Source organism: Carcharodon carcharias, chromosome 11, assembly GCF_017639515.1.
Source record: "Carcharodon carcharias isolate sCarCar2 chromosome 11, sCarCar2.pri, whole genome shotgun sequence".
Taxonomy (NCBI): Eukaryota; Metazoa; Chordata; class Chondrichthyes; order Lamniformes; family Lamnidae; genus Carcharodon; species Carcharodon carcharias.
The window spans coordinates 123,404,338-123,429,222 of record NC_054477.1 but is presented as its reverse complement, the minus strand read 5'-3'; the positions used below and the strand labels follow the sequence as shown (position 1 = coordinate 123,429,222).

Genomic DNA, 24,885 nt, shown 5'->3' with positions numbered 1-24,885 from the left:
GTAAACACGGAGACAAAATATTCATTCAAAACCCTTCCCACAGCCTCTGCATCTACACACAAGTTTCCATTCTTAGTCACTGAAAGGTCCCACTTTTTACTTAACTAACCTTTTAGCATTAATGTATTGGTAAAACATCTTTGGGTTATCTTTAACTTTACTTGCTAATCTTTTCTCATGCCCTCTCTTTGATTCCTTTATTTCCTTTTTTACTTCATCCCTGCACTTCCTATATTCGTCTAGGCTATCTGCAGTGCTTAGTTCTTTATGCCTATCATACGCTTTCTTTTTCTGTTTGATCTTCCCCTGTATTCCTCTAGACAACCAGGGAAGTCTAGATTTGGCAGTACCACTCTTACTTTTGTAGGGGACATGTCTACTTTGTACAATTAGGATCTCACTTTTTAGTGCTTCCCACTGGTTTTCTACTGTTTTATCCTCCAGCAGTGCTGGTGCAGTCCACCTCAGCTTTGTCCCTTCTCATTTCTGCAAAATTTGCCTTCCCCCAGTTCAAGACTTTTACTCCTGCCTTATCTCTGTCCTTTTCCATGGTAATGCTAAATCTAACTGAACAGTGTCCCCAATATGGTCGCCAACTGTCACTTCACCCACTTGTCCTTCTTCATTCCCCAAGACTAAGCCTAGAATTGCATCTTCTCTTGTTGGGTTTGTCACTAATTGGTTGAAGAAATTTTCCTGGACACTTCATGAATTTTTCTCCCTCAGTGTCCCTTATATTGTTTGAATCCCAGTTGATATTAGGATAGTTGAAGTCTCCTACTATTATTGCCCTCTTGTTCTTACAAGCAGAAATTTGCCGACATATTTGTTCTTCTATCTCCTTTTCACTATTTTGGGGTCTGTAGTATACTCCCAGTAGTATGACTGCCCCTTTTTTATTTCTAAGCTCAATCCATAAAGCCTCGTTTGTTGACCCATTTAGTATATCATCCCTTCCCACAACTGGAATTGATTCTTTAACCATTAGTTCTACCCCGCCTCCTTTTTTATCTCCTACTCGATCGTATCTGAAGACTCTATAGTCTTAAGCTGCCAGTTTTGTCCTTCCTTTAGCCAGGTCTCCGTTACAGCAATGACATCCTTCTGCCATGTGTCTACCTGTGCCCTTAACTCATCTACCTTGTTTGTAATACTCCTTGCATTGAAGCATAAACAGTTTAACCCCATCAATTTCCCTTGCTGGACACTTTGTAAACTTTGCTTCTCCTGTGACTCCAATCCTATCACAACGTCCCTAGCTAATGTTCTACCTCAATTTTTCTGATCTGAATCTGACCTATCTGATCCTATTCCTGGGATCCCATCCCCCTGTCACTAGTTTAAATACTCCCCAATAAAACTAGCAAAAGCCCTCGCAAGGACACTGGTCCCAGCTCTGCGTGGATGCAGCCCGTCCGGTTTGTACAGGTCCCACCTTACCCAGAACCGGTCCTAATGCCTCAAGAATCTAAATCCCTCCCGTCTACATCATCTCTCCAGCTACATCATCTCTCTATCCTCTTATTCCTGCTCTCGCTAGCACGTGGAACTGGGAGTAATCCTGTGATTACTACATTTGAGGTCCTGCATTTTAATTTATCTCCTAACTTCCTGCACTGATTTTGCAGGTCCTCATTCGTAAGTTTACCTGTGTCGTTGGTACCGATGTGTACCACGACCACTGGCTGTTTACCTTCCCTCCCCAGAATGTCCTGCAGCCGCTCCGTGACATTCTGGACCCTAGCAACAGGGAGGCAACATACCATCCTTGATTCACATTTGCGGCCACAGAAGCATCTGTCTGTGCCCCTAACTATTGAATCCCCTATCATTATAGCCCTGCCACTTGTTTTCCTCCCGCCCTCTGAGCAACAGAGCCACCCACGGTGCTGTGAACTTGGCTGTTGCTGCTTTCCCCTGAGAGGCCATCCCCTCCAACAGTATCCAAAGCGGTATATCTGTTGGAGAGGGGGATGACCATAGGGGACTCCTGCACTACCTTTCTGAGTCTTTTACTGTTCCTGATGGTCACCCATTCCCTTTCTGCCTGTGTAATCTTTACCTATGGTGTGACCACCTCACTAAAAGTTCTATCCATGACTTACTTAGCATCACAGATGTTCCACAATGAGTCCACCCACAGCTCCAGCATTGAAATCCGGTTAGCTAGAAGCTGCAGATGGAGACACCTTCTACACATATGGTCAACAGGGAAGCGTCACTCATTTCCCACATCCTGCAGGAGGAGCATATCACAGATCTGAGTTCTCCTGCCAAGATGTCCCTCTCGATTAAGCTGGTTACTCCCTTAAAAATATGCTAGCTCAGAGCTTTATTTATGTTGGCTAGGAACCTTGTTTCTTGACTAATTATACTTGTACAGTACTACTCTATGTTTTTTTTTTAGCTCCTATCTCAGTATTAAGCAATGAATTAATTTAATAGATTGAGAAATAAAACTCACCAGGATTTACTCACCAATCAGCTGCTATTTTTAAAATTCACTTTCAGAAGAGTGTCCCTCACAGGTCTGGTGCATTCCTGAAGGTACTCTCTCTCTTCTTTTTTGGTTTGAGGAGTAGGGAGGGATGAAAACACTACAGCGATGTAATGTTTGGGGCTATTCTGTTCTTTTACAGTGGGTCCTCCTCAATCCCCTTCCGAGTGGCGGTGACTGTGCTGACTTCTCCCAGAATGCTTCTCAGTCACTTCTCACTACCGCCTTCTGTTGGATGCTCTTCCTCCTGTTGAGTGCAAGGGTCCTTTTCCTCGATCCCCCTCTGTGTTGCGGTGACTTCTACCAGAATGCTTCTCAGTCACTTCTCACTACCACCCAGTGTAGTTGAAGCTCTCCTGGAGGTAGATTGGAAGGGGTGAAGTCCACACGGGGAATGGTGACGACTGCTGGGTTCTGGGGGGAGGGCTAGAATGCCCACTACAATTACAATGGGATACAGGCTTACTAGGGGAGGCTGAAGAATAACAGGAGAGAGCACTATCTGTACATCTGTACATCCAGGGCTCCAGGATGATTGAAGAGACCTGAACACTGACAGGGGGACGTTTGAAGCTGGTCTCAAAATAAAAATGCATCACATCTTGAAATCCCAAAGTTGTCACGCAGTTTGAAAGCAAAACTACAAAAGAATCTGCATGGGAGGAGTCTGAGACAGTGTGGGAGGAGCCCAGGGCTGGACTAAGGGTGTCTTTCAGGGCCCTCTTAGTCTTCAAACTGCTTGGAGTCTCAAAATTGAAACATTAACTCTGTTTCTCTCTTCACAGATGCTGTCAGACCTGCTGAGTTTTTCCAGCCTTTTCTGTTTTTATTTCAGATTTCCAGTATCCACAGTATTTTGCTTTTATCTCAGTGAAAGGCTAGTAGCGCCGATACGGCTCTGGGCCATGACATTGGCTTTCTGTTTGCGAGTGAGATGTCAATTATCTTTGCCCAATGTTCAGTAATCTGTTGGATCTATCAATCCACAGGGAGAAGGAGGATTGAGTAATGGAACCTACACTCAATGGTGCCTTGTTATTGGCAGCGATCCGATTGAGGAAGGGGAGAAGGGCCTGGTGCCACCTAGCCCAGCTTCAAGTAGAAGCACAGCTTGAGGCCTATGGTCCAGGGAAGTCCCAGGAAGACCCAGAGGATGAGGAGGTTAGGCCCATCCCATGGAGGTGACTCGCATGACCAAGCATCCACTGAAGAAGACTTTCCTATCTGGAGATGAGTAACAGACAATGCTGTGCACATCTGTGCTTGTCAAGAGATATGGTGGATCATACCTGTCACATTCTGCGGAAGGATTGAATGCCCCATGAACTGGGAGGACTTCCCCAGCCAGTGCTCCTGAAGGGCACCACCGCACACAATTTTTTTGCCTGAGGATGTTCCCAGGGATTCACAGGGAACCTATGCAGCATCTCACAGTCCTCAGCACATAAATGTATCAAGGAGGTAACAGATGTCCTCTACAGTGAGGCTCATCATTATGTGAAGTCCACACTGACTGCTAGATATCTGAAGTTTGCAGCTATCTTAGCCTTCCCTAGAGTGCAGGGTGCAATTAATGCTCACATGTCACTTTGAGGGCTCCATGGCAGCAGCCCCAGATGTTCATTAACAGGAAAGTGTTCCACTCGCTGAATGTCCAACTTGTGCGTGATCATCAGAAGCACATTATGCACGTTTATGCCAGGTAATCTGGGAGTTCCCATGACTCTTATATCCTACTTCACCTCTAGGTGCCTCACATATTCAAAGGGCTGCTTGGGTATATGGGAATACCCCTCAAACGATGGCTCATGATACCCATGCGCGTCCTCAGACTGTCTTGGAGGAGAGATACAACTGGCATATAGCTCGGCATGATCCATCATCAAGCAGATCATTGGCATCCTAAAGATGCACTTCCAATGTTTGGACCGTTGAGGTAGAGCTCTGCAGTACTCTCCATCGAGGGTCTACCATATAGTCGTGGCGTGTTGCATCCTTCACAACCTGACCCTTCAAAGGGAGGATCCATTGCCGAGGGAGCTATGGAGGAGGCTGAGAGCTCCTCAATCTATGAAAAGCAGGAAAGGCAGGAATCTGAAGAGGGAGGTGAGGGTAAGTTTCCACATAAGGATGCCATCAAAGAAGCATGATGTGGAAGACGTGCCAGTGTCACACTTATAATTACAACATTCCAGGAGGAGTAAGGTGCAGGCAACAGGACACAGCCACATTCTTTCTGTTCCCTAGTGTCATTCCAGTGCACAGAAAGACCTTTACAACCAGTAACATCAAGAGCATTCAAATAAATAAGCATAACCTGATAGCCATTACAGGGACATGGCTACTTGATGATATAGATTGCAACCTGAATATTGAAGGGTATGTGACATTTAGGAAGGACAGGAAATTAAAGATGGAGAGGTGGCTCTGTTAATGATGATATTAGCACATTAGTGATGTTTGAGATGAGGAATGATAAAGGCAAGAAGTCACTAGTGGGAGTGGTGTACAGGCCCTCTAATTGTAACTAGACACCAGGACAGAGTATAAAGAAGAGATAATGGGAACTTGCCAGAAAGGTATAGCAACGATCATGGGGGATTTTAATCTACATATAGACTGGAAAAATAAAATGGGCAAAGGTAGCATAGATGAGGAGTTCATAGAATGTTCTCAGGGTAGTTTCTTTGTACAGCATCTTCTGGAGCCAACCAGAGAGCAGGCTATTCTCGATCTGGTTTTGAGCAATGAGATAGGGTTAATTGATAACTTCCTAATAAAGGCACCCCTAGGTAGCAGCAATCATAATATAATTGAATTTTACATTCATTTGGAGGGAGAAATGAATGTGTCCAAGACTAGTATTTTAAACTTAAATAAAAGCATTTATAAGGGCTTGAAAGCAGAGCTAACTAAAGTGAACTGGCAAATGATGTTAAGGGATATGTCAATAGAAGTCCAGTGGCAGACATTTCAAAGAATATTTCAAAATACACAATATATACATTCCAATAAGAAAGAGAAATTCCAATGAGAAAGAGAAATTCCAAGGGGGGTGTCCACCATCCATGACTAACTTAAAAAAGTTAGACAGTATCAAACTTAAATAAAAAGCATATAATTACGCAGACAGGTCAGAAGATCGGAAAGAATACAAAGAACAGCAATGAACGACAAAAATATTAATAAGGAGGGAAAAATTAGAGTATGTGAGAAAGCTAGCCAATAATATAAAGACAGATAGTAAGAGTTTCTATAGATACTTAAATAAATATAGAGTTAACAATGTGAGAATTAGTCCTATAGAGAGTGCGCCTGGGGAATTAATCATTGAAAGTAGGGAGATGGCGGATGAATTAAACAAGTATTTTGCTTCAGTCTTCACTATAGAGGACACAAGTGACATCCTGGAAATAGATGTAAATCAGGAAATGGAAGGGAGGAAGGAACTCGAGCGAAATTACAATCACCAGGGAAGTGGCATTAAGCAAAATTGCTGAGGCTGCGGCCTGACAACTCTCCAGGTCCAGATGGACTTCACCCTAACGTCTTGAAAGAAGTGGCTCTTGAGATGGTTAATGCACTGGTTTTAATTTTCCAAAATTCCCTAGATTCAGGGAAGGTTCCATTGGATTGGAAAATAGCAAATATATTTAAATTTATATTTATTCAAAAAGGGAGGGAGACAGAAGACAGGCAACTTAGTCTAAGATCTGTCATGGAATAACTGTTAGAAGCTATTATTAAAGATGTTATAACAAGGCACTTGGAAAAATTCAAGCCAATCAGACAGAGTCAACGTGGTTTTGTAAAAGGGAAATCACCTTTAACCAATTTATTTGAGTGCTTTGAAAAAGCCACATGTGCTCTGGATAAAGGGGAGCCAGTAGATGTGCTGCATTTAGATTTCCAGAAGGTGTTTGACAAAGTGCCACAGCAAAGGTTATTGCAGAAAATATAAGCTCATGGTTAGGAGGTAACATATTGGCCAGCAAACAGGAAGCAGAGAGTTGGCATAAATGGGTCTTTTTCTGGTTGGCAGGATGTGATGATTGGTGTGCCACAGGGTTCAGTGCTGGGGCCTCAAATTTTTACTATTCATACAACTGATTTGGATGAAGGGGCCGAAGGAATGGTTGCTAATTTTGCTGACAACACAAAGATAGGTAGGAAAGTAAATTGTGAAGAGAATGTAAGGAGGCTATAAAGTGACATAGATAGGTTAAATGAGTGGGCAATGATCTGGCAAATGGAGTATAATGTGGGAAAATGTGAGCTCCATCATTTTGGCGGGAAGACTAAAAAAGAAGCTTATTATCTAAATGTTCAAAGATTGCAGAGCTCTGAGCTTCAGTGGAATCTGGGTGTCCTAGTGCACGAATCACAAAAGGTTAATATGCAGGTACAGCAAGTTATTAGGAAAGCTAATAGATTGTTATCATTTTTTGTGAGGGGAATTGATTAAAAAAGTAGATTATGCTTCAGTTGTACAGGGCATTGGTGAGGCCACATCTGGAGTATTGTGTACAGTACTGGTCTCTTTATTTAATAAAAGATGTAAATGCATTAGAAGGTTTATTAGACTAATACCAGGAATGGATGGGTTGTCTTATGAGGAAAGGCTGGACAAGTTAGGATTGTATCCACTGGAATTTAGAAGAGTAAGAGATTACTTAATTGAAACCTTTAAGATCTTGAGGGATCTTGACAGGCTGGAAATGGCCAGGATGTTTCCTCTTGTGGGTGAATCTAGGACTAAGGGTTACTGATTAAAAATAAGGTGAGTGGTTAAAGTTTATTCTATTTCTAAGGTTTAAAATGGTACAGAAATTTGTGGTAAGATACATAGAATACATAAAATAAAATTTAAAAATTAATAAAATAATTACGTGCTTAATTAAAACACTTAAGTGATGTGTTATGGATGCAGCATATGGTAGCTCCTGGATGCCAGTGTGATCCAGGGCAAACACTTCTGCTGTAAGTTCTTGTAAGTTAACTGCTTGAGGAGGTTCAGCTCTGAGTCATTGAGAATATGGAGTGCAGCTGAATAACTGAATGAAGACTTGGAGTTTAGTGAAAGGGGAGTTTTAAGTGTTAATTTTGTTTTAAAATTTTGCCCTTAAGATCTAATCTAGTCTGTAATTAGCAGTAACTGGAAGGTACTGTGTGTAAGCAGGCTAAGTGGCTTGGCTTAAATAGCCAAGTGGTTATGATACTGGGTTTGTAACCCCAAGATCAACAGTTCAAATCTCACAATGGCAAACTATGAAACAATGTAACTTCATCTGAAACAGATGGAAACAGGTTTACTCAAAAGAGTATCAACAGTTCAAATCTCATAATGGCAAACTATGAAACAATGTAACTTCATCTGAAACAGATAGAAACGGGTTTGTACTCGAAAGAGTTACATCTTCTTCCCTGCAAAGGGAAGCAACCCCGGCAGCGGCTGCCGGTGAGGCAGGGGGAGAGCCCCCGCACCGTAAGAAGGCACGGAGGAAGACCTGAAATTTGGAGGTGGCCCCTCAAACACCCAAACACATGGAAAAACCAGCTCGGGGGAAGTAACAACATCCGGCCCTGGCGTCGTTCCCGTACGTGCTCCCGGGGCCGGCGGGGATGAGACGCGGGACCCCAAGCCGGAGAAGCACGAACCCAAACCCCAGAGGGTGGAATGTCTGGGAGGGCTGGACAAGGAGGAGGGGGCCTCAGAAATGGAGGTCTCCCTAGCCTCCAGCCTGACCCGGAAGAGACGTCACCCTTCGGAGGAGGAAGTGGGCGACGCCCTAACTGAGGAAGTTGGGTGTGTCCATTCCCCTGATGAAGAGGTGGTGGCGTCCCCGCTGAGTAAAACCTTGCCCTGCCCTTCGGGGGAACCCGAAACCCCTACCCCCACCACTGTTCCCCCTACCAATCTGCTGCAGTCCTCTGAACAGGGCCCCACGGGGGTCACTGAGGGCACCTCCCTTGAGGTGGTGCCCGGCTCCAGTACACTCAATACCCCCGAGGTACCTTCAGGCTCGTCGGGGGACTGCAGTTTCCTTCATTTAAAAGATAAAAATGGGTCATTTGGTGGTGGCGAAAAGGAGGGCCTTCCCGCTCCCTCCCAAACCTTAGCACCGGGCGTTCTAGTCTTAGGTCAGGAGCTTGTCCTGAGCTCCCCGGATGACCCGGTGCCGGGAGGAGAGCGGGCATCAGAACTGCCGCTGCCCTCTGGCCCAAAAAGTTCAGAGGAGACCAGAGAGGACCCCTCTGACCTTGATCCTGGGGGTGGGACTGAGGTACAGGTGGAGCCAACTGGCAGCTCCGAGCCAGCCCCCGTACTCAATGCGGGGGAGGGGTTGGAAGCTGGAGGCGACGACCTGGAGGAGGACGGGGTGTCGGTGGTGAGCGATGGGGATTATGCAGAGTCACTCTCAAGCGAGGCGGTGGATCCCCTGGTGCCCTCCACTGACTCCCCCCTCATTCCCCCAAGGGAACTCCGGGACTTTTTGGCGAGTCATCACGGTCGCCGAGATAGGGTTCAGTTGGCCTTGGACCGGTGGCATTCTTTTCCGCTGGTGTTTTGGTCCACTCGCGAGGCTCTCAAGTCTCCCGAGTTGGATAGGAACGCGCGGCGGAGGGTCCAAACGTTTCTCGCTGGGCTCCTGAAGGAGAGGAAGGACTAAAAAGTCCTCTTCTTTTTTAATTACTTATGGTGAAGGTTTGATGTACCTTTGACAATGAAGACAACTATAGCCAGGCTCAACATCCGCGGCAGCAGGGGCGCACAGCACAGGTTCCAGAAGTTCTCGGTCCTCAGGGACAGGAAGTATGCGTTGTGCTTCCTGCAAGAAACCCATACCGTTCCGGGAGACAAAGCCACGTGGCTCCTGGAGTGGCGAGGGGGGGTCTACATGAGTCACCTAGCCTCCAATTCAGGCGGGGTGGCTATTTTGTTGGCCCCGCATTTTCAGCCGGAGATCTTGGGGGTCAAGGAGCCGGTGCCTGGCCGGTTGCTGCACCTGACTGTGCATCTGGGAGGGGCGGTGCTTCACTTTGTGAATGTGTATGCTCCCCTGGGCACGCAGCAGCAAGTGAGCTTCTTTGAAGAAGTGTCCACTCATCTCGGCTCCATCAACGCTGGCGAGTGCGTCGTCCTCGGGGGGGATTTCAATTGCACCCTCGGGGTCTGAGACCGTCACGGTACCCAGCACTGCACGCGAGGTGTGAGTAAGTTGCGTGACCTGGTCAGGTCCTTTGACTTGGTGGACGTCTGGCGAAATCTCCATCCTGACTCCAGCGTGTTCATCTTTGTGTCAACTGGAGTCGGAGCGTCCAGACTCGACCGCCTTTACGTTTTGAAGGCGTACGTGTCCTGCGTTCCGGCTGCTTCTATACAGCAGGTTCCGTGCACGGACCACCGTCTGGTGTGGGCGGAGCTCACTTCGTTCTGCGCTCGGCCGGGGTCCGCGTACTGGCATTTTAATAACCTGTTGTTGGAAGACCAGCGGTTCCTAGACTCGTTCCATCGTTTCTGGGCCGGCTGGAGAAGGAAGCGGGGAGGCTTCCCCTCCTTGAGGCTATGGTGGGACGTGGGCAAGACTCACGTCCGAGTTTTCTGTCAAGAGTACGCGAAGGGGTCGACAAAGAGACGCAAATCCAGGGTCGAGGAGTTGGAGAAGGAGGTGCTCGAACTGGAGGCACGTCTCCATCAGCCCGACGCGGACCCGGCCCTGTGGTCGGTGTACGATGAGAAGAAGGGCGCGCTGCGGGACCTGCAACTGATCGGGTCTCGGGGCGCAGTCGTGAGGTCGCGGATCTGGTTCCTTAAGGAGATGGACCGCTGCTCCCCCTTCTTCTACTCGCTGGAAAAAAGGCACAGGGTCCTTCAGCAGCTCCTTACGCTGCTGGCCGACGACGGATCCCTTGTCTCGGACCCGGAGGGCATCAGGGCCATCGCCCGAGATTACTACACTGCCCTGTTCTCTCCGGATCTGTCCAGTGAGGAAGCTTGCAGAGTTTTGTGGGGGGACCTGCCACAGGTCGGCCCGGAGTGCGCCGGAAAGCTCGACTCCCCTATAAGTCTGAGGGAGCTGACCGGCACACTCGACGGTCTTTCGAGGGGCAAAACCCCGGGACTAGACGGGCTGACCGTGGAGTTCCTCAGGGCGTTCTGGGACGTCTTGGGGAGCGACTTCGTGGGGGTCCTGGGGGAGAGCATTGCTACCGGGGAGATGCCCCTTTCGTGGCGCAGGGCCGTGATTGCCCTGCTGCCGAAGAAGGGGGATCTCCGCCTTCTTAAAAACTGGCGCCCGGTCTCCCTCCTCAGCACGGACTACAAAATCTTCGCCCGAGCCATGTCTTCTCGGCTCGGCACCGTGCTGGACCACATGATCCACCCTGACCAGTCCTACACCGTCCCGGACCGAACCATTTATGATAACATCCATCTGGTCCGGGACATCATCCACCATTCCCAGAGGGCTGGTCTGTCGAGCGCCTTCCTGTCTCTCGATCAGGAGAAGGCGTTCGACAGGGTGGATCACGGATACTTACTTGGAATTCTGCGAGCGTTCGGGTTCGGGACGCATTTTGTCGCCCGGATCCGACTTCTGTACACCGCCGCGGAGTGTCTAATGAAGGTTAACGGGTCCCTGACGGCGCCCCTTCGCTTTGGGAGAGGGGTACGTCAGGGCTGCCCCCTGTCTGGCCAGTTGCATTCTATTTGCGTGGAACCTTTCCTGCGCCTCTTGCGGAGGAGGTTGTCGGGATTGGTTCTGCGCGGGCCAGGCATCGGGGTGGTCCTTTCGGCTTACGCCGATGACGTGCTCCTTATGTTTAGTGACCCGGCTGACCTGCGGAGGATGCGTGAGTGCCAGGAGGTCTACTCTGCCGCTTCTTCTGCCAGGATCAACTGGGGTAAATGTTCTGGACTCCTGGTCGGTCAGTGGCAAATGGATCCCCTACCCGAGGAGCTCAGGCCTTTCACCTGGAGCAGGACCAGCCTCCTGTACCTGGGGGTCCATCTCTGCTCCGCTGAGGAATCCTGGCCGGCAAACTGGCAGGAACTGGAGACGAAAGTCACCGCTCGCCTGTGGCGCTGGACAGGACTGCTCCGAGTGCTATCTTACTGGGGTCGAGTTCTGGTCATAAACCAGTCGATTGCCGCCATGTTGTGGTATCGACTGGTCACTTTGACCCCTCCCCCGGACTTTGTCACAAGAATCCAGAAATTGTTAGTCGACATCTTCTGGGACAAAAGTCTTCTGGGTCGCTGCTGAGGTTCTGAGTCTCCTGCTTAGGGTAGGTGGTCAGGCGCTAGTGTGCCTACGCACACAGGTGGCGACTTTCCGCCTTCAGACCCTGCAGCGATACCTTTTACGTCGAGCCTCCTCCTAGATGGTGTGCCCTGACGACGTATTTCTTCCGTCAGGTGCACAGCCTGAATTATGACGTGCAGCTCCTGTTAATAGAACAGATGGGCCTCGGTGGCTCCTTGCAGGCGTTGCCCGTCTTTTACCAGGACCTGATCAAAGTCTGGAAAGTGGTCACCTCGCGACGCAGCTCTCCCCCGTCAGGAGTAGCGGCTATCGTCAGAGAGCCGCTGCTCAGGAATCCGCCCCTCCGTCCTTTTCAGTGGTTGGTGGAGAGGAGGGCTGTGGCCGCAGGGGTGACCAGGATCGGGGACGTGCTGGGTGGCGGATGACTGGGCTGGATGCTCCTGCAGGAGTTGGCGCGTCGCGCATCTGTGAGTGTCCAGGTCGCAGCCGATGCCATCCAAGACCTGAGAACGGTCGTGCTCGGACCCGACGTTATTTTGGGTCTTGAGGTGGCCCAGGTGCGCGGTGGTCTTCCGTCTGAATGTTCCCCTGTTCGGACAGAATTCCACATTGGCCCCAAGCCCCGAACCCTCCCTCGGGTGCTGGTGCCCCGCAATATGAGCCGCCTCGGGGACATGCCCTCTGTGCCTTTTGGCACGGCAAAGAGGGGCTTTTTGTACGGACTGCTGCTGCACACCTTCCATTTTCTCGCCCTTGTCCGCCGCCCGGACACGCCCTGGCGTGCCTTGTTGCCGTTCGGTGGCGGAGGCCCCTGATGAGAGGCCCTCTATGGAGGTGTCCTCCCCCTTTCTATCGGGGACCTGGGTTGGAGGGTGTTGCATGCAGCAGTCCCCTATAATAAGAGGATGCATAGGTTCCCGGACTCTCAGGACACATGCCCTTTTTGCCGTCTTGTGGAGTCTGTGGACCATGCATATATAGGGTGTTGTAGGTTGCACTCCCTTTTTAGTTATTTGAAAAACCTTTTATTGATGTTTTGTTTGCACTTCAGCCCCACACTCCTGATCTATGGGCACCCGGTGCGGAAGGGGGTCGGGAAGGAGGAGGACCTCCTCGTGAACCTGCTCCTGGGCCTGGCCAAGTTGGCCATTAACAGGTCCAGGCAGCGGGCGTTCGACGGGGGAGTCCTGCCCGATTGTTTGTCCCTCTTCCGCGGCTACGTTCACTGCCGGATGTCCCTGGAGAGGGAGCACGCGGTGTCTGCTGACACCCTCGAGGCCTTCCGTGCTCGGTAGGCACCACGGGGACTGGGGTGTTTTGTTGACCCCTTTAATCACATTTTGATTTAAAGTTTGTAAGGTTCCTTTAAATTGTGTCCTTGGTTTTACAGCTGACCTGAATTAGGGGCTGTGCCTGATTTATCTCAATTTTGTTGATTTGGTTTAATTGGTTTCAATTAAAAGATTATCAACAGTTCAAATCTCACAATGGCAAACTATGAAACAATGTAAGCAGGCTAAGTTCTTCCTTGCTTGCTTGACAGGGCAAACTCATCTGAAGGGGCTGAGTAATTAATTAGCTAACCAGCTGAATCTGGTTACTGTAGCCTCAGCTCAGTTTACTATAAATTTAGGGTTATGGAGTTCAGCTGACTAAGTGAAGACTTGGAGTTTGTTGAGGGTAGTAAGGAGTTGTTTGTTGGCTCTTTCTAACCCCATAGAAATTGGTTCTTGCTCTACTATAGGGAAAGGAGCTAGTTGTTTGGTGTATACCTGGGAAGTGGGTAAGTTCTATTCTATCCCTAAGGTTTAAAATAGTACAAAATTTGGTGGTAAAGTTAATAAAATATATACGAAAGCAACATAAATAATTGATTAATATAATTAAGTAATTATTTAAGACACATTAAGGATGGCAGTACAGGTGATGTGTCAAGACTGCAGTATGTGGGATCTCCTGGATAACATTGTGATTCAGGGCAAACATGTCTGCAGTGTTTGTGGCTTGATGAACTTTGGCTCAGAGTCATTAAGATCGAGGCTGAGCTGCAAACTCTGCAACAATCAGGGAGGGGGAAAGTTACCAGGATGCTTTATACTAGGAGGCAATCATACCACTTATGATAGGGTATTCTGTTTTGGTCAGTGGCCAGGGACAGGGGGATGTGACTGCGAATGAGGTAGGTAAGGAGACCCAGAGAGCGGGAGTGTGAGCCTCTGCAATTGTCCAACAGGTTAGAAGTTCTCTCCACTTGTTTGGATCAGAGTGGGGCTGCAGGGTGGATGAGCAAACTGACCGTGGCACCGTAGAAGCCATCCAAGTGGGGACCAAAAAAGAATGTAGTAGTAGTTAGGGGACGGAATAGAAATAGGGATTGACACTGTTCTATGTAGCAAAGAGTGAGAGCCCATATAGCTTTGTTGCATGCCTGGTGCCAGACTTTGGAATATCTGCTCAGGGCTAGAGAGGAACTTCCAGTGGGAGGGTGAGGATCCAGTGGTCATGATCCATGTAGATACCAGCGACATAGGCAGGGTGAGGAAGGAGGCTCTGCATAGTTAATATGATGAGCTATGCACCAAATTAAGATGCAGAGCCTTGAAGGTAATAATTTCTGGGTTATTACCTGAGCCACATGAAAATTGGCATGGGATAAATAAGGTTAGAGAAAGAATGCGTGGCTCAAAGATTGGTGTGGGAGAAGTGTGTTCCGATTTGTGTGGCACTGGTGCCAGTATTGTGGAAAGTGGGATCTGTACGGTTGGGACAGTCTACACCTGAACTGTGCTGGGGTTTTAAATTGAACAGTGGAGGCAAGGAATTAAATTTGGGAAGAGTTTGGAAATTTGGGAAACCAAAGAGTAGAGACAAGGCAAGAGAGACAAGTATGAATATGGGAAATGATAAACAGACTGTGACTGGAAGGGACATAGTATAAGTCTAAGAGTTAATCAGCAGATATGGCTAGACATTATGAAAATAATAAAAGGACAAAACAAAAGGCTCTGTATCTAGAAGCACGTAGCATTCAGAGCAAAACAGATGAACAGTAGTGCAACTAGAAATAAATAGGTACAATCTGATAGCCATTACAGAGACATGACTACAGGATGACATAGATTGGGACCTGAATATTGAAGGGTGTGTGACATTTAGGAAGAACAGGAAGTTAGGAAAAAGATGGAGGGGTCGCTCTGTTAATTCTTGATGGTATTAGCACATAAGAGAGAGAGAACCTAAGTTCAAGAAACCAGGAAGTAGAAGCAGTTAAGGTTGAGATGAGGAATGATAAAGGCAATAAGTCACTTGTGGGAGTTGTGTACAGGGCCCCTAATTGTAACTAACAGGACAGAGTATAAAGGAAGAGATAATGGGATCTTGACAGAAAGATACAGCATTGATCATGGGGGATTTTAATCTACATAGTCAGATGGGCAAAAGTAGCATAGATGAAGAGTTCATAGAATGTTTTCAGGATAGTTTCTTAATACAGCATGTTCTGGAGCCATCTAGAGAGCAGGCTACACTGGACCTGGTATTGAGCAATGAGGTAGGGTTAATTGGCAACCTCCTAGGTAGCAGCAATCAAATATGATTGAAATTTACATTTATTTGGAGGGAGAAATTAGTGCTTTAAACTTAAATGAGGGCATGAAAGCAGAGTGAACTGGTAAATGAGGTTAAGGGATATGTCAATAGAAGTTCAGTGGCAGACATTTCAAGGGATATTTCAGAATACATAGAATAAATACATTCCAATGAGAAAGAGAAATTCCAAGGGGAGTGTCCACCATACGTGGTTAACTAAAAAAGTTAAAGACAGTGTCAAACTTAAAGAAAAAGTTTATAATTATGCAGAGAGGTGTGGCAGATCAGAGGGTTAGAAAGAATATAGAGAACAGCAAAGGATGACAAAAATATTAATAGGGGAAAATTAGAGAGGAAGCTAGCTAGGAATTAAAGATTGGTGGTAAGAGTTTCTATAGATATTTAAATAAGAAAAGAGTTGACAAAGTGAGCACTGGTTCTATAGCGAGTGCGCCTGAGGAACCGATAATGGAAGTAGGGAGATGGTGGATGAATTAAACTGGTATTTTGCTTTGGCCTTCAATAGTGAGGGCACAAGTAACATCCTGGAAATAGCTGTAAATCAGGAAATGGAAGGGATGGAGGACTTGGGGAAAATTGCAATCACCAGGGAAGTGGTATTGACCAAATTGCTGAGGCTGCAGACTGACAACTCCCCAGACCTGGATTGACTTCACTCTAAGGCCTTGAAAGAAGTGGCTTGTGAGAAAGTTGATGCACTGGTTTTAATTTTCCAAAATTCCCTAGGTTCAGGGAATTTTCTGTTAGATTGGAAAATAGCAAAAATAATTGTTCAAAAAGGGAGAGACAGAAAGCAGGGGCAGAATTTTGCATCCTATGGGCAGGCATGCCTGACCCAATTGGGCATAAAATCGCTCAAGATGACATCGGTCAACTGCTCTGACATCATTGCATTCTCATGTGATAGTTTGCTTGGTAGGCACGCGCAAAAGTCTGGAAGTGTATACTGACTAAGAGGGCAATTCAGCCCAGTAACAGTGCAATGGTCTCTGATTTTTCATTGCCCATCCAACCTTATGGTTGGCAGTTGGGCGAATCAGCTAGACAGCCCTTACCTTTTCATCAAACCTCATTCGAGGGCAGGATGAAATCTCCTTTATGAAATAAAAATAAATATCTGTGGGCGCACTTTTATGAGGTATATGTTCAGGTGCTTGATTGTGATGCATGGACATTTTTTGCAACTTTTTAAACACTTATTTGATCATTTGAAGGCCTGCAGCTCTGAGGCAGCTGTCTGCCTACAGGGAGCTCTCTTGCAGCACTAGCCCGCTCCCACGGTGACACTATCGCCCACCTCCACCCCGGCACTGCTGAGCTTTTCAGCGTGCGTTTCATGCTGGCTGGCCTGTTAATTTGCCAGCATGCGTGAAATCACGGTCGGGAGCCAATCATGGTCAGCGGCCCGTTTCCCGAATAGTCAGGACGGGATCATGTGCACCCTCCAAGGGTAAAATTCAGGCCCAGGAAACTATAGGCCAGTTAACCTAACATCTGTCATAGGGAAAATGTTAGAAGCTATTATTAAAGATGTTATGGCAGGGCACTTGGTAAAATCCAAGGCAGAGTCAACATGGTTTTGTAAAAGGGAAATCATGTTTAACGAATACCTTGGAGTTCTCTGAAGGAGTCACAAGTTCTATGGATAAAAGAGAACCGGTGGATGTACTGTACTTAGATTTCCATAAGTCATTTGATAAAGTGCCACATCAAAGGTTATTACAGAAAATAAAAGCTCATGGTGCAGGGGATAACCTATTGGCATGGATATAAGATTGGCTAGCTAACAAGAAGCAGAAAGTTGGCATAAATGGGCCTTTTCTGGTTGGCAGGATGTGATGAGTGGTGTGCTACAGACGCCTCAACTTTTTACAATTTATATAACTGACTTGGATGCAGGGACCAAAGGAATGGTTGCTAAATTTGCTGATGCCACAAAGATAGGTAGGAAGGTAAATTGTGAAGAGGATGCAAGGAGGCTACAAAGCAACATAGGTTAAGTGAGTGGGCAAATATGAAATTGTTCATTTTGGCAGGACAAATAAAAAAGAAGCTCATTATCTAAGTGGTGAGAGATTGCAGAGCTCAGATTCAGAGGGACCTGGGTGCCCTAGTGCATGAATCTCATAAGGCTCGTATGCAGGTACAGCAGGTAATTAGAAAGCTAATAGAATGTCATTGTTTATTGTGAGGGGAATTGAATGTAAAAGTAGGGAGGTTATGCTTCAGTTATACAGAGCATTTGGAGGCAGTACTGGTCTCCTTATTTAATGAAAGATATAAATGTGTTAAAAGCAGTTCAGAGATTTACTAGACTAATGCCAGGAATGGGTTGGTTGCCTTATGAGGAAAGGCTGGACAGGTTAGGCTTGTATCCATGGGAGTTTAGAGTGAGAGGCAACTTAATTGAAACCTTTAAGATCCTGAGGTGTTTTAACAGGGTGGAAATAGAGAAGATGTGTCCTCTTGTGGGAGAATCTAGAAACGGGCCACTGTTTAAAAATATTTAAGACAGATGAGGAGAAATTTTTTCTTTCAGAGGATTCTGAGTCTTTGGAACACACTTCCTCAAAATGTGTTGGAAGCAGAGTCTTTGAATATTTTTAAGGCAGAACTAGATAGATTCTTGATTAACAAGGGGGTGAAAGTTTATTGGCGGTCGGCAGGAATGTGAGGTTGAGGTTACATTCAGATCATCCATGATCTTCTTGAATGGCAGAGCAGGTTTGAGGGGCCAAGTGGCCTACTCCTGCTCCTAATTCATATATTCACATGTTCGTATGACCGTGGCATTCTGGTATAGGAAGCCATCTGGTATAGGAAGCCATTCAAGTTGGGGGAGCCAAAAGAAATGTAATAGTAGTTGGGGACAGCACAATGAGGGTGATTGACACTGTTCTTTGCAGGAAAGAGAGTCCAGGTGGCTGTGTTGCCTGCCTGGCTCTTAAGGTTTAGGACATTTGCTTAGGGCTAGAGAGGAACTTACAATGGGGGAGCATCCAGTGTCATGTTCCATGTTGGTACCAACGATATAGGCAGGATGAAAAGGAGGCTCTGCTTAATCAATATGAGGAACTTGGCACCAAAATAATAAGCAGAACCTCCAAAAGTAATTAATCTCTGGATCATTATCTGAATCACGTGCAAATTGTCATAGGGGAAATAAGATTACAGAAATGAATGCATGGTTCAAAGACTAGTGTGGGAGAAGTAAGCTTTGGCCCATGGGGCACCAGCATCACTACTGCGGAAAGTGGAGGTGGTAGTTTTGGAACGATCTACGTTTGAACTGTACTGGGGCTGGTGTTCTAGCGAGCTGCATAACTAGCAAAGTGGAGAGGGTTTTAAACTAAATAGTGGGGGCAATGGAGCAAATTTTGGAAGATGTGGTAAACCAAAGAGTAGAGACAAAGCAAGAGAAACAGGTACTAATATGGAAAATGATAAATGCACCATAACGGGAAGGGACAGAGATAACTAATCTAAGAATAAATCATCAGCTAAGGCTAGACATTACAAAAATAATAAAAGGAACAAAAAAACTAAAGGCTCTCTATCTGAATGCGAGTAGCATTTGAAACAAAAGAAATGAACTGATAGCCCAAATTGAAATAAATAAATATAATTTAATAGCTGTTATAGAGAGATGGCTGCAGGATGACATATATTTGGACATAAATATTGAAGGTTACATTCAGGATGCCAGGAAGCTAGGAGAAGGTGGAGGGGTGGCTCTGTTAATTAAGTATGGTTTTAGCACTTGAGAGAGGGATAAGCTAAATTCAGGAAACCAGGATGTAGATGCAGTTTGGGTTGATATGAGAAATGATAAAGGCAAGAAGTCACTTGCCAACTTCATGGTAGGACAGATTATAAAAGATGAGATAATGGGAGCTTGTCAGAAAGGTACCACAATAATCAATTTACATATAGATTGGAAGAATCATATGCGCAACGGAAGTGTAAATGAGTTTACAGAATGTTTTTGGGGTAGTTTCTTCGAACAATGTCCAGGAGCCAATCAGAGAGCAGGATATGCTAGACCTGGTAATGTCCATGACACAGGATTAATCGATAACCTCATAGTGAAGGCACCCCGAAGTAGCAGCGATCATAATATGATTGAATTTTACCTTCAGGCAGAAAGGGAATAGGTGACCAACAGGAACACTAAAAGACTCAAAGGTAGTGCAGGAGTTCCCTGTGGTCACCCCCTCTAAAAGATATACCGCTTTGGATACTGTTGGGGGAGATGGCCTCTCGGGGGTGGGGGGGAGCAGCAACAGCCAAGTTCACGGCACCGTGGGTGGCTCTGCTGCTCAGAGGGGTGGGAGGAAAACAAATGGCAGGGCTATAGTGATAGGAGATTCAATAGTTAGGGGGACAGACAGATGCTTCTGTGGTCGCAAACGTGAATCAAGGATGGTATGTTGTCTCCCTGTTGCCAGGGTCCAGGATGTCACGGAGCAGCTGCAGGACATTCTGGGGAGGGAAGGTAAACAGCCAGTGGTCGTGGTACACATTGGTACCAATGACACAGGTAAACTAAGGACCTGCAAGTTTAGTACAGGAAGTTAGGAGATAAATTAAAATGCAGGGCCTCAAATGTAGTAATCTCAGGATTACTCCCAGTTCCACGTGCTAGCGAGAGCAGGAATAAGAGGATAGACCAAATGAACATGTGGCTGGAGAGATGGTGTAGCCGGGAGGGATTCAGATTCTTGAGGCACTGGGACTGATTCTGGGGAAGGTGGGACCTGTACAAACTGGACAGGCTGCATCCAGGCAGAGCTGGGACCAGTGTCCTTGCAGGGGCTTTTGCTAGATCTGTTGGGGAGTATTTAAACTAGTGTGGCAGGGGGATGGGATCCCAGTAGTAGGATCAGATAGGTCAGATTCAGATCAGAAAAATTGAGGTAGAACATTAGCTAGGAACATTGTGATAGGCATGGAGTTACAGGAGAAGCAAAGTTTACAAAGTGTCCAAGAAGGGAAATTGACAGGGTTAAACTGTTTATACTTCAATGCAAGGAGTATTACAAACAAGGTAGATGAGTTAAGGGCGCAGGTAGGCACATGGCAGCAGGATGTCATTGCTATACTAAATGGGTCAGCAAACGAGGCTTTATGGATTGAGCTTAGAAATTAAAAAAAAAAGGGGCAGTCATACTACTGGGAGTATACTACAGACCCCAAAATAGTGAAAAGGAGATAGAAGAACAAATATGTCAGCAAATTTCTGCTTGTAAGAACAAGAGGGCAATAATAGTAGGAGACTTCAACTATCCTAATATCAACTGGGATTCAAACAATATAAGGGACACTGAGTGAGAAAAATTCATGCAGTGTGTCCAGGAAAATTTCTTCAACCAATTAGTGATAAACCCAACAAGAGAAGATGCAATTCTAGACTTAGTCTTGGGGAATGAAGAAGAGCAAGTGGGTGAAGTGACAGTTGGCGACCATATCGGGGAAAGTGATCACAATTCAGTTAGATTTAACATTACCATGGAAAAGGACAGAGATAAGGCAGGAGTAAAAGTCTTGAACTGGGGGAAGGCAAATTTTGCAGAAATGAGAAGGGACTTGGCTGAGGTGGACCGTACAGCACTGCTGGAGGATAAAACAGTGGAAAACCAGTGGGAAACACTTAAAAAGTGCGATCCTAATTGTACAAAGTAGACATGTCCCCTACAAAAGTAAGAGTGGTACTGCCAAATCTAGACTTCCCTGGTTGTGTAGAGGAATACAGGGGAAGATCAAACAGAAAAAGAAAGCATATGATAGGCACAAAGAACTAAGCACTGCAGATAGCCTAGACGAATATAGGAAGTAAGGGATGAAGTAAAAAAAGAAATCAGAGGGCATGAGAAAAGATTAGCAAGTAAAGTTAAAGATAACCCAAAGATGTTTTACTATTATATTAATGCTAAAAGGTTAGTTAAGGAAAAAGATCAGAGATGCAGATGGAAACTTGTGTATAGATGCAGAGGCTGTGGGAAGGGTTTTGAATGAATATTTTGTCTCCATGCTCACAATGGAAAAGGAGGATGTAGGTATAGTAGTCCAGGAGGAACACTGCGAGATATTGGATGGGATAGTCATAAAGAGAGAGGAAGTACTCGAAGGGTTTAAATCCTTGAAAGTTGATAAGTCACCAGGGCCAGATGGATTGTTTCTGAGGCTACTGAAGGAGGTCAGGGAGGAGATAACAAATGCTCTGAGGATGATTTTCCAATCTTGACTAGATACAGAGGAGGTACCAGAGGACTGGAGAAATGCAATCATAGTTCCATCGTTTAAAAAGGGTTCAAAGGAAATGCCAAACAAGTATAGGCCAGTTAGTCTTACATCGGTGGTGAGCAAATTAGTAGAATCAATCCTGAAGGATAGGATTAACTGTCATGGGGAAAGGCATGGAATAGTCAGGGATGGTCAGCATGGATTTGTTAAAGGAAGGTCTTGCCTCACAAATTTGACTTAATTCTTTGAGGAAGTGACAAGAAGGGTTGATGAAAGTAGTGCAATGGATGTTGTGTACATGGATTTTAGGGCATTTGACAAGGTCCCACATGGCAGATTGGTCAGGAAAGTAAAAGCCTATGGGATTCAGGGTAATGTGGCAAACTGGCTTTGTAACAGGAAACAAAGGGTAATGGTCGATGGATGGCCTTACGAATGGGAAGTTGACTCATGGTGTTCCACAGAGCTTGGTGTTGGGACCCTTGCTGTTTGTGTTATTTATTAATGATTTGGACATGAACGTGGGGGGCACGATTGGGAAATTTGCAGATGACAAAAAGATTGGCTGAGTAGTGGATAGTGTAGAGGATAACCATAATCTCCAAAATGATATAGATGGGTTGGTGGAGTGGGCGGTAAATTGGCAGATGGATTTTAACATAGAGAAGTGTGAGGTCATACGTTTAGGGAGGTCAAACAGCTACAATAAATGGGAATTTATTAAGAGGGGTAGATGAAATGAAAGATCTTGGCATACAAGTACACAGGTCCCTGAAGGCAGCAGTTCAAGTAGACAAGGTTGTAAAGAAAGCATTTGGAATGCTGTCCCTCATTGGCAGAGTTATAGAATATAAAAGTAAGGATATAATGTAGGAATTGTATAAAACACTGGTGAGGTCACAACTGGAGTATTGTGTGCAGTTCTAGTCACCACATTACAGGAAGGATGTAATAGCTCTGGAGCGAGTGCAGAGGAGGTTTCCAAGAATGTTGCCAGGGTTAGAAAAGTGTAGCTACGAGGAGAGATGCATTGGTTGGGATTATTTTCCTTGGAACAATGAAGGCTGAGAGGTGACTTGATTGAGGTGTACAAAATTATGAGGGGAATAGATAGAGTGGACAGGATAAAATTGTTTCCTTTGGTGGAGAATTCTAGAATCAGAGGACATAGATTCAAGATAAGTGGCAGAAGGTGTAGGGGGGACATGAGGAAGAACTTTTTTATGCAGAGGGTAGTGGGTGTCTGGAATTCGCTGCCCAGGTTGGTGGTAGAGGCAGAAACTTTAAACTCTCTTTTAAAAGTACCTGGATCTGCACTTTAAGTGCTGTAAACTGCAGGGCTATGGGCTGGGTGCAGGAAGGTGGGATTAGAAAGGGCGCCTGTCTGTCCTTGGGCTGGCATGGACAAGAAGGGCAGAATGGCCTCTTTCTCTGCAACTTTTTAATGGTTTTTTGATTAGAGAGAGGATTGGGTCCAAGATTCATATTTTAAACTTAAGTGCAATCATGAGGGCTAAGTCTCCCTTGCCCTGACTATTTAGTTTAAAACCCTCTCCACTTTCCTAGTTATGCGGCTCACTAGAACACCAGCCCCAGTACAGTTCAGATGTAGACCATCCCAACACTGCCAACTCCACTTTCCCCAGTAGAGCTAGCTAAAGTGAACTGGCAAATTAGGTTAATTGATAGGTAAATAGAGATGCAAAGGCAGATATTTCACAATACACAGAATAGATAATTTCCAAAGGGAAAGAAAAATTCCAAGGGGAGGACCCACCATCTATAATTAACTAAAAAAGTTAGACAGTATCAAACTTAAAGTAAAAGCATTTGTAATTGCGCAAAGATGGGTGGCAGGCCAGAAGATTGGCTAGAATATAAAGAACAGCAAAGAATGACAAAAAAAAGATTACCAAGGAGGGACAAATTAGAGTATGAGAAAAAGCTAGCTGCAAATACAAAGACCCGTAGTAAGAGTCTAGACAGGTAGTAACGTATTTAAACAAAGAAAGAGTTAACATTGTTAGCATTGGTCTTATAGAGAGTGGGTCTGGTGAATTAATAGAAAATAGAGATGAAGATGAAGTGAATCGGTGCTCTGCATCGTTCTTCACTATGGAGGATGCAAATAACATCCCAGAAATAGCTGCAAATCAGGAATTGGAAGGGAGGGAGGAACTCAGGAAAATTGCAATCACCAGGGAAGTGATATTGAGCAAATTGTTGGAGCTGCGGGCTGACAAATCTTCAGGTCCTGACAGGCTTTATCCTAGGGTCTTAAAAAAAAAACTGGCTAGTAAGATAGTTGATGCTTTAATTTTAGTTCTCAAAAGTTCCCCAGATTCAGGAAAAGTTCCATTAGATTGGAAAATAGCAAAAATGTAACTGCTATATGCAAAAATGGAGGGAGACATAAAGCAGGAAACTACAGGCCAGTTAGCTTAAGACCTGTCATGGGAAAATGTTAGAAGCTATTATGAAAGATGTTATGGAAGGGCACTTAGAAAAATTCAAGGTAATCAGGCAGAATCAACATGGTTTTGTGAAAGGGAAATCATGTTTAACCAATTTATTGGAGTTCTTTGAAGGAGTCACATGTACTGTGGATAAAGGGAACTAATGGATGTACTGTACCTAATTTCCAGAAGGCATTTGATAGGGTGACACATTAATGGTTATTGTGGAAAATGAAACCTCATGGTACAGGGGGAAACATATTGGCATGGATAGAAGATTGGCTAGCTAGCAGGAAACAGAAGGCATAAATGGGTTTTATTCTGTAACAAGTGGCATTCCACAGGGATTAGTTCTGGGGTCTCAACTTTTTACAATTTATGTAAATGACTTGGATGAAGGGACCAATAGTACATTTCTAAATTTGCTGATGACGACATTCAAGGAGGAGAGGAGATTCACCAGGATGTTTCCTGGGCTGGAGCGTTTCAACAATGGGGAGACGGGATAGGCTAGGATTGTTTTCCTTAGAGCAGAGAAGGCTGAGGGAGGACCTGATAGAGATAGACAAAATTATGAGGGGCATAGATAGGAAGAAATGTTTCCCCTTGATGGTGGTGTCAATAACCAGGGGGCATAGATTCAAGGTAAGGGGCAGGAGGCTTAAGGGGGATTTGAGGAAAAGATTTTTCACTCAGTGTGGTTATAATCTGGAACACACTGCCTGAGAAGGTGGTAGAGGCAGGAATCCTCACAACATTTAAGAAGTATTTAGATGAGCACTTGAAATGCCAGGGTTATGGGTCAAGTGCTGGA

The 24,885-nt window shown here is 45.6% G+C and overlaps 1 protein-coding gene across 1 annotated transcript in view; it reads left to right on the top strand.

Moving 5' to 3' along the window:
• Positions 1–24,885, top strand: part of LOC121283785 (B-cell CLL/lymphoma 9 protein-like) — a 366,978-nt gene that overhangs the window by 327,815 nt on the left and 14,278 nt on the right. The window contains 1 exon segment of the mRNA XM_041198498.1: positions 17,698–17,707. Within this exon segment, the coding sequence (XP_041054432.1) occupies positions 17,698–17,707 (10 nt within the window).